General features: G+C 42.8%; 1 protein-coding gene across 1 annotated transcript in view; it reads left to right on the plus strand.

The window, feature by feature from the left end:
• ERBB4 (erb-b2 receptor tyrosine kinase 4) overlaps nt 1-13,938 on the plus strand; it is an 819,609-nt gene that overhangs the window by 537,007 nt on the left and 268,664 nt on the right. Inside the window, exon 13 of the mRNA XM_025202487.1 lies at nt 12,423-12,555. Coding sequence (XP_025058272.1) covers nt 12,423-12,555 — 133 coding nt within the window. The remainder of the gene's footprint in view (nt 1-12,422; nt 12,556-13,938) is intronic.

A 13,938-nucleotide genomic window follows, 5' to 3' on the forward strand; every position in this document is an offset into this window, starting at 1 on the left:
AAGCAGGAAGAGCAGATGCCAGCAAGGAATCAGCTGTATCAGGAGGAGGAGGAGGAAGAGGAAGAGAATACGGTAAAGGCAGCAGAGGGGGAAGAGCCTCCGGCTCCGGACAGTCCAGGACAGGATTTATTAGCTACCAAAGTCATCTCACAGACCCCAACTCCCTCCCCCAGTCCACATTCCTCCAAAACCTTTCTATTTCTACAAAGAGACATAAACGCTTGCGCATACATCAATTCCTCCCATTTACCATTCTGCCGGCAGAACAAAATCAATTGTAAGATAGTATTATAATTAACACTTCCCTCCGGAGGCCAATGTTCTTGATCATCTAGCTGATAGCGTGGCCATGCAGTTTCACAGAAGAATTTAGCTTTCTTCCTAGTCATAGGATCTCCACCAAACTCTGCCCAATGTCCCAATGCACAAGAGAGGGGGGTACATTTCCTAACCTTACTGTTAATAGTACCCATCTCAGGGCTGCCTTCCCGGTCCTGACCGTCCGACTTACCTGGGATCCAGGGATCTGTTCTTAGTCCTCGTCCTCACAGGGGAAAAATCACTGGTCTTGGACTCGGGCCAGACAGAATACTTACAGAGATAATCCCAGGCAGGCGTGCTGACGGTAGGCCTTATGCCCTTTCTACCCTCTCACCCAGGTGCCTGTTACTGATACTTTCACTCTATGACTTTGCACCGTTAGGCTACTGCCGCCTCAGCAATCCAGCTCCCCCTGAAGCAAAAGTCTCACCGGGAAAAGAGATCCCGGGGCGCGCCTGACATTTGATAAGGAAGAGCTGTGTCTGGTCGTCAGCTAGTCCGGGCAAAGTTATCTAAGGCAGTCCCATCTGGGGTGCCAAAAACTGTTGAGCCCCAGCTCAAGTCTGGGATCGTGCCCGGTATGCAAAGGCCAATAAAGATACCAGGGGTGAAAGTATAAAGATTTATTGCTAGCAATACAAGGTGCAAGCGGAATAATTTCACGTAACAAGCACACCGATTTTTAATTTTAAGCATCTTTTATACAGGAGTATTGGACCTTCATAAGCATTCTTGTTTGCTAATTGGTTATAAGGGAGTGACGCAAGGAGTTCTTTACTGAGCATGTCTCTATACCTGTGTTTTAGCTATGTATCTCATTTCCATACATGTATGTTTCATTAGCATACTTTCTCCCCACCTAGGGGTGTGATTCTTAATATTTAAATTAGCTCTTTGCCCTAGTCCTCTGATTTTGCTTTTGTTTTCAAGCCTCCTTTATCTAAGACTGTCTCCTCCTTATCATTGCAGATGGGCATTAGTTATATAACAGAGACTTTTGCTTGGGCTTTGTATAGTGGTTTTTAGGTCAAACCTGACACTTCCAGCAGACACCCCATGATTCTGGCAACACCCTATGCCTTGGACTGGAAAATTCCTGTGTCTTCTACCTGCATGCCTCATCTGCTCCTGAAGTTTCCAGGGGCATATCCCTGCTTTCCCTGGCTTGGTTGCTCAGTGCTCCTCTCCCTTTCCCCCCACCATCCCAGTACTCTGCGACCCTGTAGCTGCAGATCAAAAAAGCCTTGCAGCAACCCCTATGCATATGGCCCAGGTACCTGCCGACAATGGCCAAGACACTGAGATCACAGGGTTGCCTCCATGCATGCCCAGTCCTGAAACTCTGCCCCCTGCCACACTGACCCACCAGAGGCAAATTGCCCACACTGAGTCCTGCAAATGGGGGAAGGGGTCCATGCTGGGGTCCAGGTGGCAGGGTGCCTGGCTGTGGCCTATGAGATATGGTGTGCAGGAGCCAGGGTCAGGGTCCATGGGACCGTGCCTACAAATGGGAGCATGAGGGTCCCTGGCTGAGTGTGCAGGAGCCAGGGTGGGGTCTGTGGGGCTATGTGAAAGCTCAGGGTTTCTCCTGGGCTTAGTGTCAGCTCTGTGTGTACATTGTGGGGTGCTTCATGACAGGAAGCAGGGGCACAGTTCAAGGACTTGGGTGCCCATGTCCTGGGGCTTGTGCAATGGACACAGATGCTGCCCTTCCTGCTGATGCCTTCCTGTAGCTGACAGATGGCTGGAGGCAGGAGACAGGGCTGGGAAGAGGAACTGTGTTGGGTCGGCTCTGGCAGAGCTCAAGGGCGGGGCCCTCTGGGCACTCTGCTGGAGCAGCCAAGTGCTAGCATGCCTCCCTGCAAGGGAAGGGAAGTGGGAGCCAGAAAAGACATTGGGATGCTGGAAGACAGTGACCTAACTTGAATCGATAGGGGAACTGATAAAAAAGTTCAATTCAGCAGTCCAGCCTAGATCGATCTGATTTAAGTGTACCTCAAACTTCTGTACAGTTAGGGGTTTAGACTGATTTCTGATCACTTAGACCAGTCTATAGGTAATATCTGTACCTGACCCTATAGACCAAGATGAAATAAATCTAGGCAAATTTTTACTTGTTGTGAATCATATCAATTTAGCAGCCGATTAACACCTTGAATAAATTATTATGCTTATTTAAAGCCTGACTTGAGGCTAATTGAAATCAGTAGGAGTCTTTCTATTTAATTTAGAGGCCTTTGGATCAGGCCCAGTCAGAAGTGGTTACTGGTCAGCTATATATTTTTAAATGGCTGATATTCAAGTTACCTCTGTAGACTATGGAAACATTCTGAGTTTAATGCTTATACTCCATACGACTGCACTGATAATACACTTGCATTTATTCTGAAAATGTACATGAAAATGAATTGCTGTCACATCAGCAATGTCTTTGATACACAAATATTTTATGTAGCTTGAGTATATGTGAAAGCATATGTGAAAACATATTTAACCTATAAAAGTATGAAAAATATCTAAAACCTGTATATTTCTGTGAAGTGCCATAATTAAAAAACCCCACTAATGTATTTTGCAAGTTGTTTGAAAAATTCACCTTTTGCCTGCCAAGTTTCAATTCAATATTTTTAGTAGCTTGTGACTTCTTACTGCCTTTCTCTTTTATGGAATATTGACATGGAATTCTTCCTATTAAAATTTCATTTGGAAGTTCTAACATAGTAAGTGGCAACAAGTAAGTCATGATATTCCAGTATATGCATAATAATATATTATATTGTAAGCTGCCATGAGCCTTTTGTTGTGAAGGATGGCCTATAAAAAATAAATAAATAATTGCATATACACACGTGTGTGTATAATAGTATATCTGTGTGTGTGTGTGTGTGTGTGTGTACATACACATTATATATTTATAATTATAACAATATTACTCAATTAAACAAGCAAAGAAAAAGTCATATATATTATATATATCTATAATATATATAAGTATATATAATTATATTTTAGATGTATAAAATATTCTCTAATGAATATTTACTTACTTTTTCAAGGCATTCTTCCTTAAATTATTTTATCCTTTTCAACTCATCAGGCAGAACCAGACAAGCATGCACATGCTATCTATGGCACTGTAGACCTGTCTGTGGCACTGCAAACCACAGGCACCACATATGCACACATTTGCTGTGCTGCTTATATACAGCATGGTGCAGGTTTTTGACACCAGGAGATCCCAGTGTCAAAAAAAAATCCATGACAGAAAGAAGTGGGGAGATGCTGCCGGAAACCAGAGACTGGCTGACCAGAGCCACATTCCAGCTGCTGAATAGGCTCCACCCACCTGGCTAGCCACTGCTGGAGTCCCGGGAGGAGACCAGAAACCTCAGATAAGACTGCTGGGGCCAGCCCAGTTGCTGGCCCCAGCAGTAGCATAGCAATGGGGAGACAAGTGGGGCATGCCCCCAGCGGGGCACCGGCCAGGACCTCCAGGGGTACTCAGTCCCCCAGCAGCACTGCCGGTATTTCTGGGCTTAGCGATCAGCTGCCAAGGGGCCCTCCCCGCCACCCTGTGATCGGCTGTGGACATGGCGGGGGGAGTGGAAATGGAAGCATTGGCCAGTGCTACTCCACTGGGCCCTAGCCTCCCTTACTCCACCCAGGACAACTTGCCACACACCAGAGCTTGTGTGCAGGGGTGTTCCCCCAGGAAAAGTAGCAGAGACACAGCTATGAGCCAGTGCTATTTGTCCCTAGGGAAATGCATATGCCCATTCATGTGGACACGCCCAATTAGGCTAATCACAAGTTGAAAACTATGCATATCTACTGTTCTTTGCAGAATTAAGCAATACAGTAATGTAACAAACCACTACAATGGTTTTCCTAAAGGGATCACTTATTTCTGTTTGCTGTTGGTAAAGTGTAAAACAGGATATTGTATTCTATGGGAACATTGTTCAAAGGCACTCTAAAGACCTTTGTAGTTTTTATCAGATTTAGATATGGGTAGATCTTTTGGCTAGGTACAGACATTATACTTTTACCAGTACAAGTGATCAGAAACAGGTCTATACCAGGGGTGTCCAACCTTTTTGAATATGGGGCCGGATTATAAACTTTTTACCACCCAGTGGGCCGGCAAGCCATATTCAAAGACCTCACAGGAAGTGATATAACATCACACACCCCCCCACCGAAATGAAAGTACAGTGTTTACTTTCATTTCCCATCACAGCACCTCGGGCCTCCGAAAACAGCTTGGAGATCTGCATGGTGGCCTGTGGGCCGTATATTGGACAAGCCTGGTCTATATCCATACCAGAACAGAAGTTTGTCACACAAAACTCATCTATAACCATAACAGAACAGAAGTTCAGCATATATAGACTGGTTTAAAAATAGTGCAACCCAATCTAAGATTTGCCTCCCCAACCAAAAGGCAAATGTATGTTCTGTTTGCTACTGATCTAAACTATGCCACTTACATAAAACTGCGTAATTTAGATCAATTCCACCTCAGGCTTTTTGAATGTCTGTACTTAGCCTTTATGTCTAATTTATCTTCTTGCATTAATATTATTCTTTTTACTGAACAATTTATTTTAACAAAGTTGAAAACCCAAAAGCACTGTCTAGGTTATCCAAAACTAAGTGACTAAAATTTGGTAAGTATCACCAGTTAGCATGTTAACTAGCACAATTTCCATTTAATTAGAAGATGAGTAGTATATCCCATTGTGAAAATGAAAGAAAAAAGAAGCCCAGCTAATGTGTTTTACTTGGGGGAAAGCAGTACCCATAAAAACTGAGACAAGCATACCTTGAAGACATACTTAGGAGAGGCAACATGTAGTTACTTGAATTAGAGCTTGGATAAACATTTTACAGTGGATGTAAAAACCGTTGGAGCATAGTGCATACTTTACAATTTGGGGCAAATGTTCTCAGAGCATTTTCCTACTTATCCTCTTCTTCCTACAAGCTTCATTCACTTGCTCCATAGTCTCAAAGTCTAAAGCTCCTCCTATTCCCAAGAGTATTTCATTATCCTATTCAGTTCAGTCTGTCCAGCTGAGGGTGTCTAGCTTACTTTCAGTAAACATTTACATAACATTGTTAACATTTTACACAGTACAGTCTGCTCTTTGTGAGGCAGTGTGTTGTGATATTAGCACAAATATTGCCAGCATTGCTGTATCCAACAACATTATTAAGGAATCAACTTTGTATGCACTGCAACTAATAATCTGCTTCTTCTGTACCATCTGGAACAAAGATTACCTTGGATTACCTCGGTAATATTCTTTTAAAAACTCTTGTAAATAATACATTAGGGTTTTATTAGTGATATGATATCAAAAGACATTATTTCCACTCCGAAAAGACAACACAGCAAATCAAGAAATTCTTGTAGCTGTTTTTCCCAGCTACTGAGAGAACTACTTGTGAGAGCAATACAGCAGTGTGAATCAGCAAGAATTAAAACCTCACCCAAGTGGGTTAGCCAACCTTACCCTTTTGCCCTAAGCTGTTTGGAAGAGGCTAATGCTTTTAGCAATTAAGCTCATGAATCTTTGAGACCTAATTGACTTTTTCTTTGCTTGTTTAATTAACTGAGTAATATTGTTATGGAATTTTTATTTAATACTACAAGAGACGCCTAATGAAAGATTATTTCACAGTTTGTTTATAGTGTAAACAGAAGTTTCCCTCCCCCTCTCCCTCTTCTTTAACAGATTTTTCTTTTCTTGTTGAACTTTCAGAAACCCCTGGAAACAGTTTGGGTTTATAAATGGTTTCTGGTGTAGAGAGATACTGGGACCCGATTCCCATTTATATTGAGGTTACTTTACTCTGGAATAGGGTGGCCATCATAGAGGACAATCTGGTTGTCTTCTGTCCTCTGTTGATACGAAACCCATCACCTTTATGTCCTCTATTTTTCTCTTCAAGAAAGTAGTGTGCTTTCTCTTCAAGAGAAAAATAGAGGACATAAAGGCAATGGGTTTCGTATCAGTAGAGGACAGAGTATCAGAAAACTGGAATGTCCTCTATGAGGGCCACCCTACTTGAAGTGTAGAGGGACGTTTATACAATTGGGAATCTATATAATTGGACATGTATATAATTTGCATGAACAGAAGGCCCCCTCCTTACACTTCTGTAATAAAGTTACTAGAGACTCTTTAGTATAAATGTGAACCAGTTCATAAATCCTGACAGAATTTGTATGGTATCAGTAACTGAGGCAGTCGGAAAATAATTTAGCTGTTTGCTATAAACTGAACTGTATCCTTTAGACCTTGTTCTCTGTTAAAGCAGTTGTGATGCCCTTACAGGAAACTGATCTCCATAGTGGACAGGCTGTTATTCTCCACAAAGGCCTACTATGTACCTACTATGTACCTCCCAGGCATGGCTGCCCCAGCCTCCCTGATACCTCCTAGCTCTCCCCATGACTACCTGCTCTGCCTTCTCTGCTTTGTGCTTCCAAGAGAATAACTAGTGATTACTGCCTAGATTGAGCTGTGCGTTCTACAGTTCTGCCTATGCCATACAAATAAATCAGACACAAAGGGGAGTGGAAACAACTCCCAGTTTTCTCCCCCTATACTGTTAAATAAACTAGTTCTATATAATCTGCAGATTTTAATGCTAAATTAACTGCACACTTTCTTTTTCTTTTTCTCACACGTAAAGAAGTGACTGTTGGAGCACAACTACTTTCTGTAATGGTACCCTAAAGCATATTTCTAACTTAACTTGGGAGCTAATACATTTAGTATTTATGAACATGACTAGATCAGCTGTTCTGTTTCCTTTTCATCCATTCTATTTATTCCCTTTCTTCTCTTGGCTAGTTCATGTGGGCACTATAAACCTCAAGCTATTTCCTCTCTAACAGACCAGTGGTCTAACATACTGGCAGTGGCTAATTCAGCGGCCATTAGCCTGCACCTCATATCTCCAGCTCTGTTCTCAACTTCCAGGCATTTTCATTAACCACACAAACAGTTGAGAATTACTCTTGTAGCACCTCACATCCTGTACCTCACTGCAACCCCAGGGGTCAACTTTTCAAACAAAGTAATCCAGCAACAAAGTGCTGATGGTGTCTTTGCCAAGGTATTTATATTAGTTGTGAGTTGAAGGTCTAACATCTGCAGCCAGGAACTGTCTTGGTTCATGTCCATGCCTTCAGGTAGACATTGGACACTTTGAAATACCAGTAAAGTGTCTTAAGATATTTTGAAAGAGGAAACATAATGTTTGGAATACATGTAGCATTTGCAATGCCTGGAGGTTCTGACTTTATAACAAAGGGCTGACATAACTCAATTCATTTAAAAGAAAAGGCAACCTGATTGAAATAATAAAATCTGCTATTAGAAAATTAAGTCTGAAAGACTGTTAGAGAAAAATGTGAAATTCTATCAATTTAAGGTTAGAGCAGTGTTGAAGAGGCTTGAGGGCTTAATCTCTTCTCATTTTCACTTTACATCAATAGGCTTTTGACTTCAGTGGGATTATAAGAATGTAATTGAGAAGAGAATCAGATACATTAATTTTTTTGCAAACTTAGAATGAACACAGTCAAATGAAAAATGAATGGCCAAGTTAAAAGTCTGTTTTGGGCTTGGGTGAAGCTCACACTGATGTTTTGAAGGTCAGAAGGAAATATTTAAAGGACCATGCCATTTATGTCTGCAACAGAATGAATGCTTTTTTTTCTTGCTTTTATTTGAATGAGAATAATTGCATTTTCTTCAGATAACAGAATATAAAGGACAGCAGTAGCTACCTTGTCACCAAACTATCCCAGACCTGATGAGGCCAGTTCCTGGTCCTTAGATATTTGTATAGCTCCAGCACCTTGAACTGCATATTCATTGTTCAGTACTGGAGGAAGTAGTATATGGAACCTGTAAAACTAAAGATACAGCATAATGTAGGCATATGGAACCAACAGCAGAAGTAAATCTCCTGCCTTTGAAACTGCTTATTTAGGCCAGAGGATACCAGCTCCCTGACTGGCTCTCTATGCAGCTTTGAATAATAGAAGGGTGAAACAGCATAGCCTTCTTTCTGCACTGAGACGCATAAAACCATTTTTCATTGAAAGAGAAATCATTCAATGAAGATTTGCCAGGTTTTGATAAGCCAAAAGAATCCGTATCTGATTTCAAGAACAAAGCAAAAGAAGATGGTGCTTCTCAGGGCTGCAGTTCTTGCTTAACCTACTGACAACAATTCAGATACCTTGTTACAGTCTTCTTTGTGTCTAGTCTTTGGACTGGTCAAGAGAAATCTGTGTAATGCAACCCATGCTGGACTGTGGTTTTACTCATTATTTTCTCCAGGTGAGGTGCTGGATAGTAAATGCAGTGGGCAGTAAGTTGGATGATGATGAAGAAAGAATGAAATAAGCAATGCAGATCAAAGGGATGCATTCTGCCCTTGTGACACATGTTTCATCCCTCACAGCATTATAAAGTAGGTGCGAGAAACACCGTGTAACAAATAAAAGAAGACATAAGCAAGGCACACCCTATTGATCAAAAAGGCACATGAACAAGCACAGCACCAGCATCAAATACTGCACCACAGTGAAAAAAGAGGTGATTAAGTGGTAGTTAAAGAGGGAACCAGTGTATGAAGCACTGTTCTGTACTGTGCACGAGGCTTCTATGACAGATATTCAATGAGTTGTTAATGAGGCACATTCAGGCATTCTGCCTGGCACAAAAAGAGAATAAATACTTCCACACCCGAGAGAAATTTAAATGTGGAACATTATGCATTACAGTAAGGAAAAGCAATGGATAAACAGACTACTGTAGGGAGCAGGCAGTGACCTATTGCAGACTGGAGGAATGATTTAGGAGGATTGTACTCATCAGCTAAGAAAACTCAACATCCATTTGTGCTGTTAGGTGCTATCCATTACAATCTATCTTAACAACAGTCCCAAGCCAAGCCTGACAGTAAAACAAGCCTGTTATTTGGTATCTTGAAAGGGAAATACGGTAATTATAATCACCCCATTCCACTGCCATCTATTACTGTCAGGGACTGTGTCTTAGGCCCTCTCTACACATTATAACTATTACACAAGTATATCTTCAATTATGCAATACATTTAGACTGGTTACATATGCAAATTAACTATGCTGCCTTAGAAAGGCCCAATCAACTATAAAGTTATTGCTTGAAAATGTGTAATAACTTCATAGCTGGTTTCAGTCTAGCTTTAATTTACATGTGCAGGCAGTCTTCAAGGAGACCACAGCTGCTGCAGTCTCCCAGGCACTGGGGAGCACAGTGCACACCTTGGGGCTGGGATATTGCAGCCAATGTAGTTTCCCAGCTGCAGGAGTGTGGGGGAGCTTCATGACCCCCCTGTGGCTGGGATACATCAGCAGCACCCCACAGCTGTGGGTGCTGGGAATCCTGCAGCTGATAGGGCTCTCAGTCTCTTGCCTGTGTGGTACAGCTGGGACCAAGGACTCCGTCAGGCACAGGACTCTTGGTCCCAGCTCCAACTCTAATTCAGGCAATAACTTTAATTCACTGACTGCATATGCTTGCACAGTTTCCCATAATCTGTTCCTTGGTGCAAAATCCCCCCCATGGGAAGAGGGAGTGAGTTCCACAGGCCTTCATTACAGGGGAGGGTGGGATTTGCAGGAGCATTCATAGTAGAACAAATTCATCATACTTTGTAATACCATCAAGTGTAATCTTATCAGACTTATGCCAATGCTGAACTTCTCAGAAAAATCTGAATCCTGTGCTTGATGGGGCCCTTGGTCTCAGCTGCCAATGGCTCCCATGGCTGGGAGTCCGCACAGCAAAGGGGGCTCCCATCCATGGGAGCTTGCTTCTTGTCAACACAGGGAGAGCTCAGGATCAGGCTCCCCCCTATACCAGCAAGAAGCCATGATTGGATCTAATGCATGATTGTGTGGATCACGCATTAAATTCAATTGTACCCTTACCTGCACATATAGAGGGGGCCTTATTCTGTGTTGCTGCAGTGTCTGGCACAATGGGGCCCTGGTCTCAGTTGACCCCAGGGCACTACTGTAATAGAAATGAAAAGCAATAATGAAATGTGCAAAACTGTTCTAAATTCTGTTGACTTTTATGTTGCTATTTTCAAAATGCATGTGCTAGAATGACACACTGAATTAAAATTGGATTTTTCTGAGAAGTTCAGCATTGGCATAAGTCTGATAAGATTACACTTGATGGTATTACAAAGTATGATGAATTTGTTCAACTATGAATGCTCCTACAAATCCAACCCTCCCCTGTAATGAAGGCCTGTGGAACTCACCCCCTCTTCCCATGGGGGGATTTTGCACCAAGGAACAGATTATGAGAAACTGTGCACGCATATGCAGTCAGTGAATTAGAGTTGTTGCCAGATCAGTCCCAGTCTTTGCTTCTCTGTGCCTGGTAGAGACTATAGGCAGACAAGGTTCTTTGGGTAAAAGTGATATTTTTTATTAGGCCAAATAAATATTTAGAAAAATTGTTCTTTGCAAGCTTTTGGGAAGAAACGCCCTTCTTCACGTATAGGGAGAGTCTGCTGCTGATGTGTTCTCCATGGCGGAAGAAAAGCCAGTATGCAAAATACAGGTCTGTGAAACTGCAAATGCGTAGCAGTGAAGATCAGAGGGAATGGGAGACAATAGATGTAAGACATATAGGCGGGGGAAAGAGGGGAACGTTGAGCTAGTGATAGAATATAGCTGCTAAAATGCAGACAGGTGATCTGGGTTTATCAGATGGCAGGCGGTTTATAATGTGCCATAAATCCGATGTCTATATTTAGTCCATGCTTTTTTGTATCCAGTAGATTTATGAAGTGAAGTTTGTAGACTTGTCTTCAAAAGGTGTTTTGTAAATTCCCTTTGAGGATTAGAACTGAGAAATTGGAGAGACAGTGGTTTTCTTGTGAGAAGTGTGCACCCACAGGTAATTGGGTATTTTTGTCTTTGATAGCTTTTCAGTGTGTGTTCATTCTGGTACGCAGTTGTTGTTTTGTTTCACCTACATATTTTCCATCAGGGCATTTGGTGCACTGGATGAGATATATTACATTTCTGGAGGTGCAGGTGTAAGATCCAGGAATTGTGATGGGTCTGTTGTGGGGTGTCATTATTGTGGGGGTGGTGGAGATAATGTTGGCTGGTTTTACATGTTTTATCCTGGCATGTTCTGGATCCATTCGGTGTGCTTTGGGCCCAAGGAAGTTTACTTCTGCTGACGAGGTTGGCAAGGTTCAGTGCTTGTTTGAAGTTTAGGATGGGTGGTTCCAGAAAGATCTCTTTAAGAACTGGGTCTTCTTCTAGTATGGGTTACAGTTGTTTGAGGATTTTCCATATAGGTTCCAGGGAAGAAAGGTACGTCATAACTAATGGTGTGCGATCCATGGGAATTTTCTTTTTGTACTGTAGCAATTCTTCACGTGGTATCTAGGTGGCTCTTGCAAAAGTGCAATCTATCTCTCTAGAGGAGTGTTCTTGTTGGGTGAATGCTCTTTTGAAATTTGGAATGTGACGATCGTGGGTATTCTCCTCAATGCAAATTCCGCGGTATCGGAGTGCTTGGCTATAGAATACAGCTTTCTTGGTGTGTTTAGGGTGATTGCTGGTTCTGTGCAGATATGTATGTTGGTCCATGGGGTTCTTGTATGTGGTGGTTTGTATTTTACCATTCTGGATATTGATCATAGTGTCTAAAAAGGAAATGTTGGTGCTGGAGTATTCAAGAGAATCTGATGGAGAAGTGATGATTATTGAATTTGTGATGGAAATTAATTAGAGACTGCAGGTTTTCAGTCCAAATTATAAAGATGTCATCATTCAGAGATTATTGAATTCTTCCCTGCTCTGTGCAAAGAGGAAGAAGTCCTTGATACAGAGGCCCTCTGCCTGTCCCTCAACTGCTCTTCTTTGGATGCTGGGTGAAAGTTATCCTTCTCTGGATCCTGGGTGAAAGATATCCCAGTGATTTAGAAGATAAGATTCACAATCTAACAACTAATGACATTTACAATTACCTTCATTTCTCTCTCATTTTTGTAGCTGCAGATGGAATGGTGTGTAACAAATTATGCTCCAGTGATGGCTGTTGGGGACCAGGACCAGACCAGTGCCTCTCCTGCAAGCGTTTCATCAGAGGAAGGACCTGTATAGAGTCTTGTAACCTTTATGATGGGTAAGGCATCACTTTCACTTAAATTTTTGCTAAGCAGAATTGATTATGTAGACAGATTCTGATATTTATGAAAGAAATCAGAATTGCTCATTAGCAGTACCTGGCTATCAACCCATTTTATAAAAAAAAGATGCTTTAAAAAATCCTTACCATATCCTCTGCTCAAAACTTTTCTAAATAAATTATTTTTGACCAAAGATCCTTTATTTCCTGCTCTAATGACAAACACCCCTTATTTTTCCCTCTAATGAGATAACTGCGATACAGACAATGACACTTAAACATATAGGGATTGTCCCCATGAGTGCACACGTGCAGTTTGCAGTGCCACAGACCCATCTGCATTGCCGCAAACTGTACACAACACACGTGGACATGTTCGCTGTGCTGCTGATTAGCAGCACACTGGGTTTTTTGATACCAGGAGATCCCAGTGTGAAAAATAAAGTGCCAAAAAAAATGTTGTGGTTCACATGGCTGCAGCATGCGCTGCCCAAAACAGGGGCCTGGCCAGCTAGAGCCACACTTCAGATGCCTGCCAGGCTCTGCATGCTCAGATCACTGCTGCTGCAGCCTCAGTAGGCTCCCAGCATCCCAGGTGCTGGCCGCAGCCTATTCTATCCCACCCAGGGTAATTTGCCTCATGACAGAGCGGGCATGAAGGGGTGTGCCTAAGGACAACTAGCAGGGACACAAATATGCTGCTGCTATTTTTCCCCAGGGAAACGCATGTTCCTGCTCATGAGGATGCACACACAGGGCACATCCAGATGAGCATGGATATTAGTTTCCCCAGGTGCAAGTAGTAGCGGCACACCTTGGCCTGCTGCTGCTTGTCCCCATGGAACACCAGTGCCACTTGGGCTCTGGCATACAGCAGGTACCCTGAGTGGGGTAGGGGAAGCTGGGGCCAGCAGCTGTGCTGGCTCTAGAAGGCTTACCTAGGGATCTGGCAGCAACCTGGGGCAGGAAGCAAGCTGGCAGCTGGCAAGCTGGCTCTGGCTGGCCAGGCTCCAGTTTTGGGCAACACACACTACTGCCATGAGTGCCATCTTGCTTTTTTTTTTTGGCATAGGTTTTTTTTACCCTCCACGCCGCAAGCTAGCAGTGCAGGGAACACCTGCATGTGTGGTGTGCATGTCTTCTTTCTCCTGAATGCAGCCATAATGTCCTTGAGTGGAATTTCATGGAACCGGAAAGTGAGTTCATAGATTCATAGATTTATAGATGCTAGGGTTGGAAGAGACCTCAATAGATCATCAAGTCCGACCCCCTGCATAGGCAGGAAAGAGCGCTGGGGTTAGATGACCCCAGCCAGATGCCTATCTAACCTCCTCTTCAAGACCCCAGGGTAGGGGAGAGCACCACCTCCCTTGGGAGCCC

Source organism: Alligator sinensis, unplaced genomic scaffold (assembly GCF_000455745.1).
Source record: "Alligator sinensis unplaced genomic scaffold, ASM45574v1 scaffold730_1, whole genome shotgun sequence".
NCBI classification, from domain to species: Eukaryota; Metazoa; Chordata; order Crocodylia; family Alligatoridae; genus Alligator; species Alligator sinensis.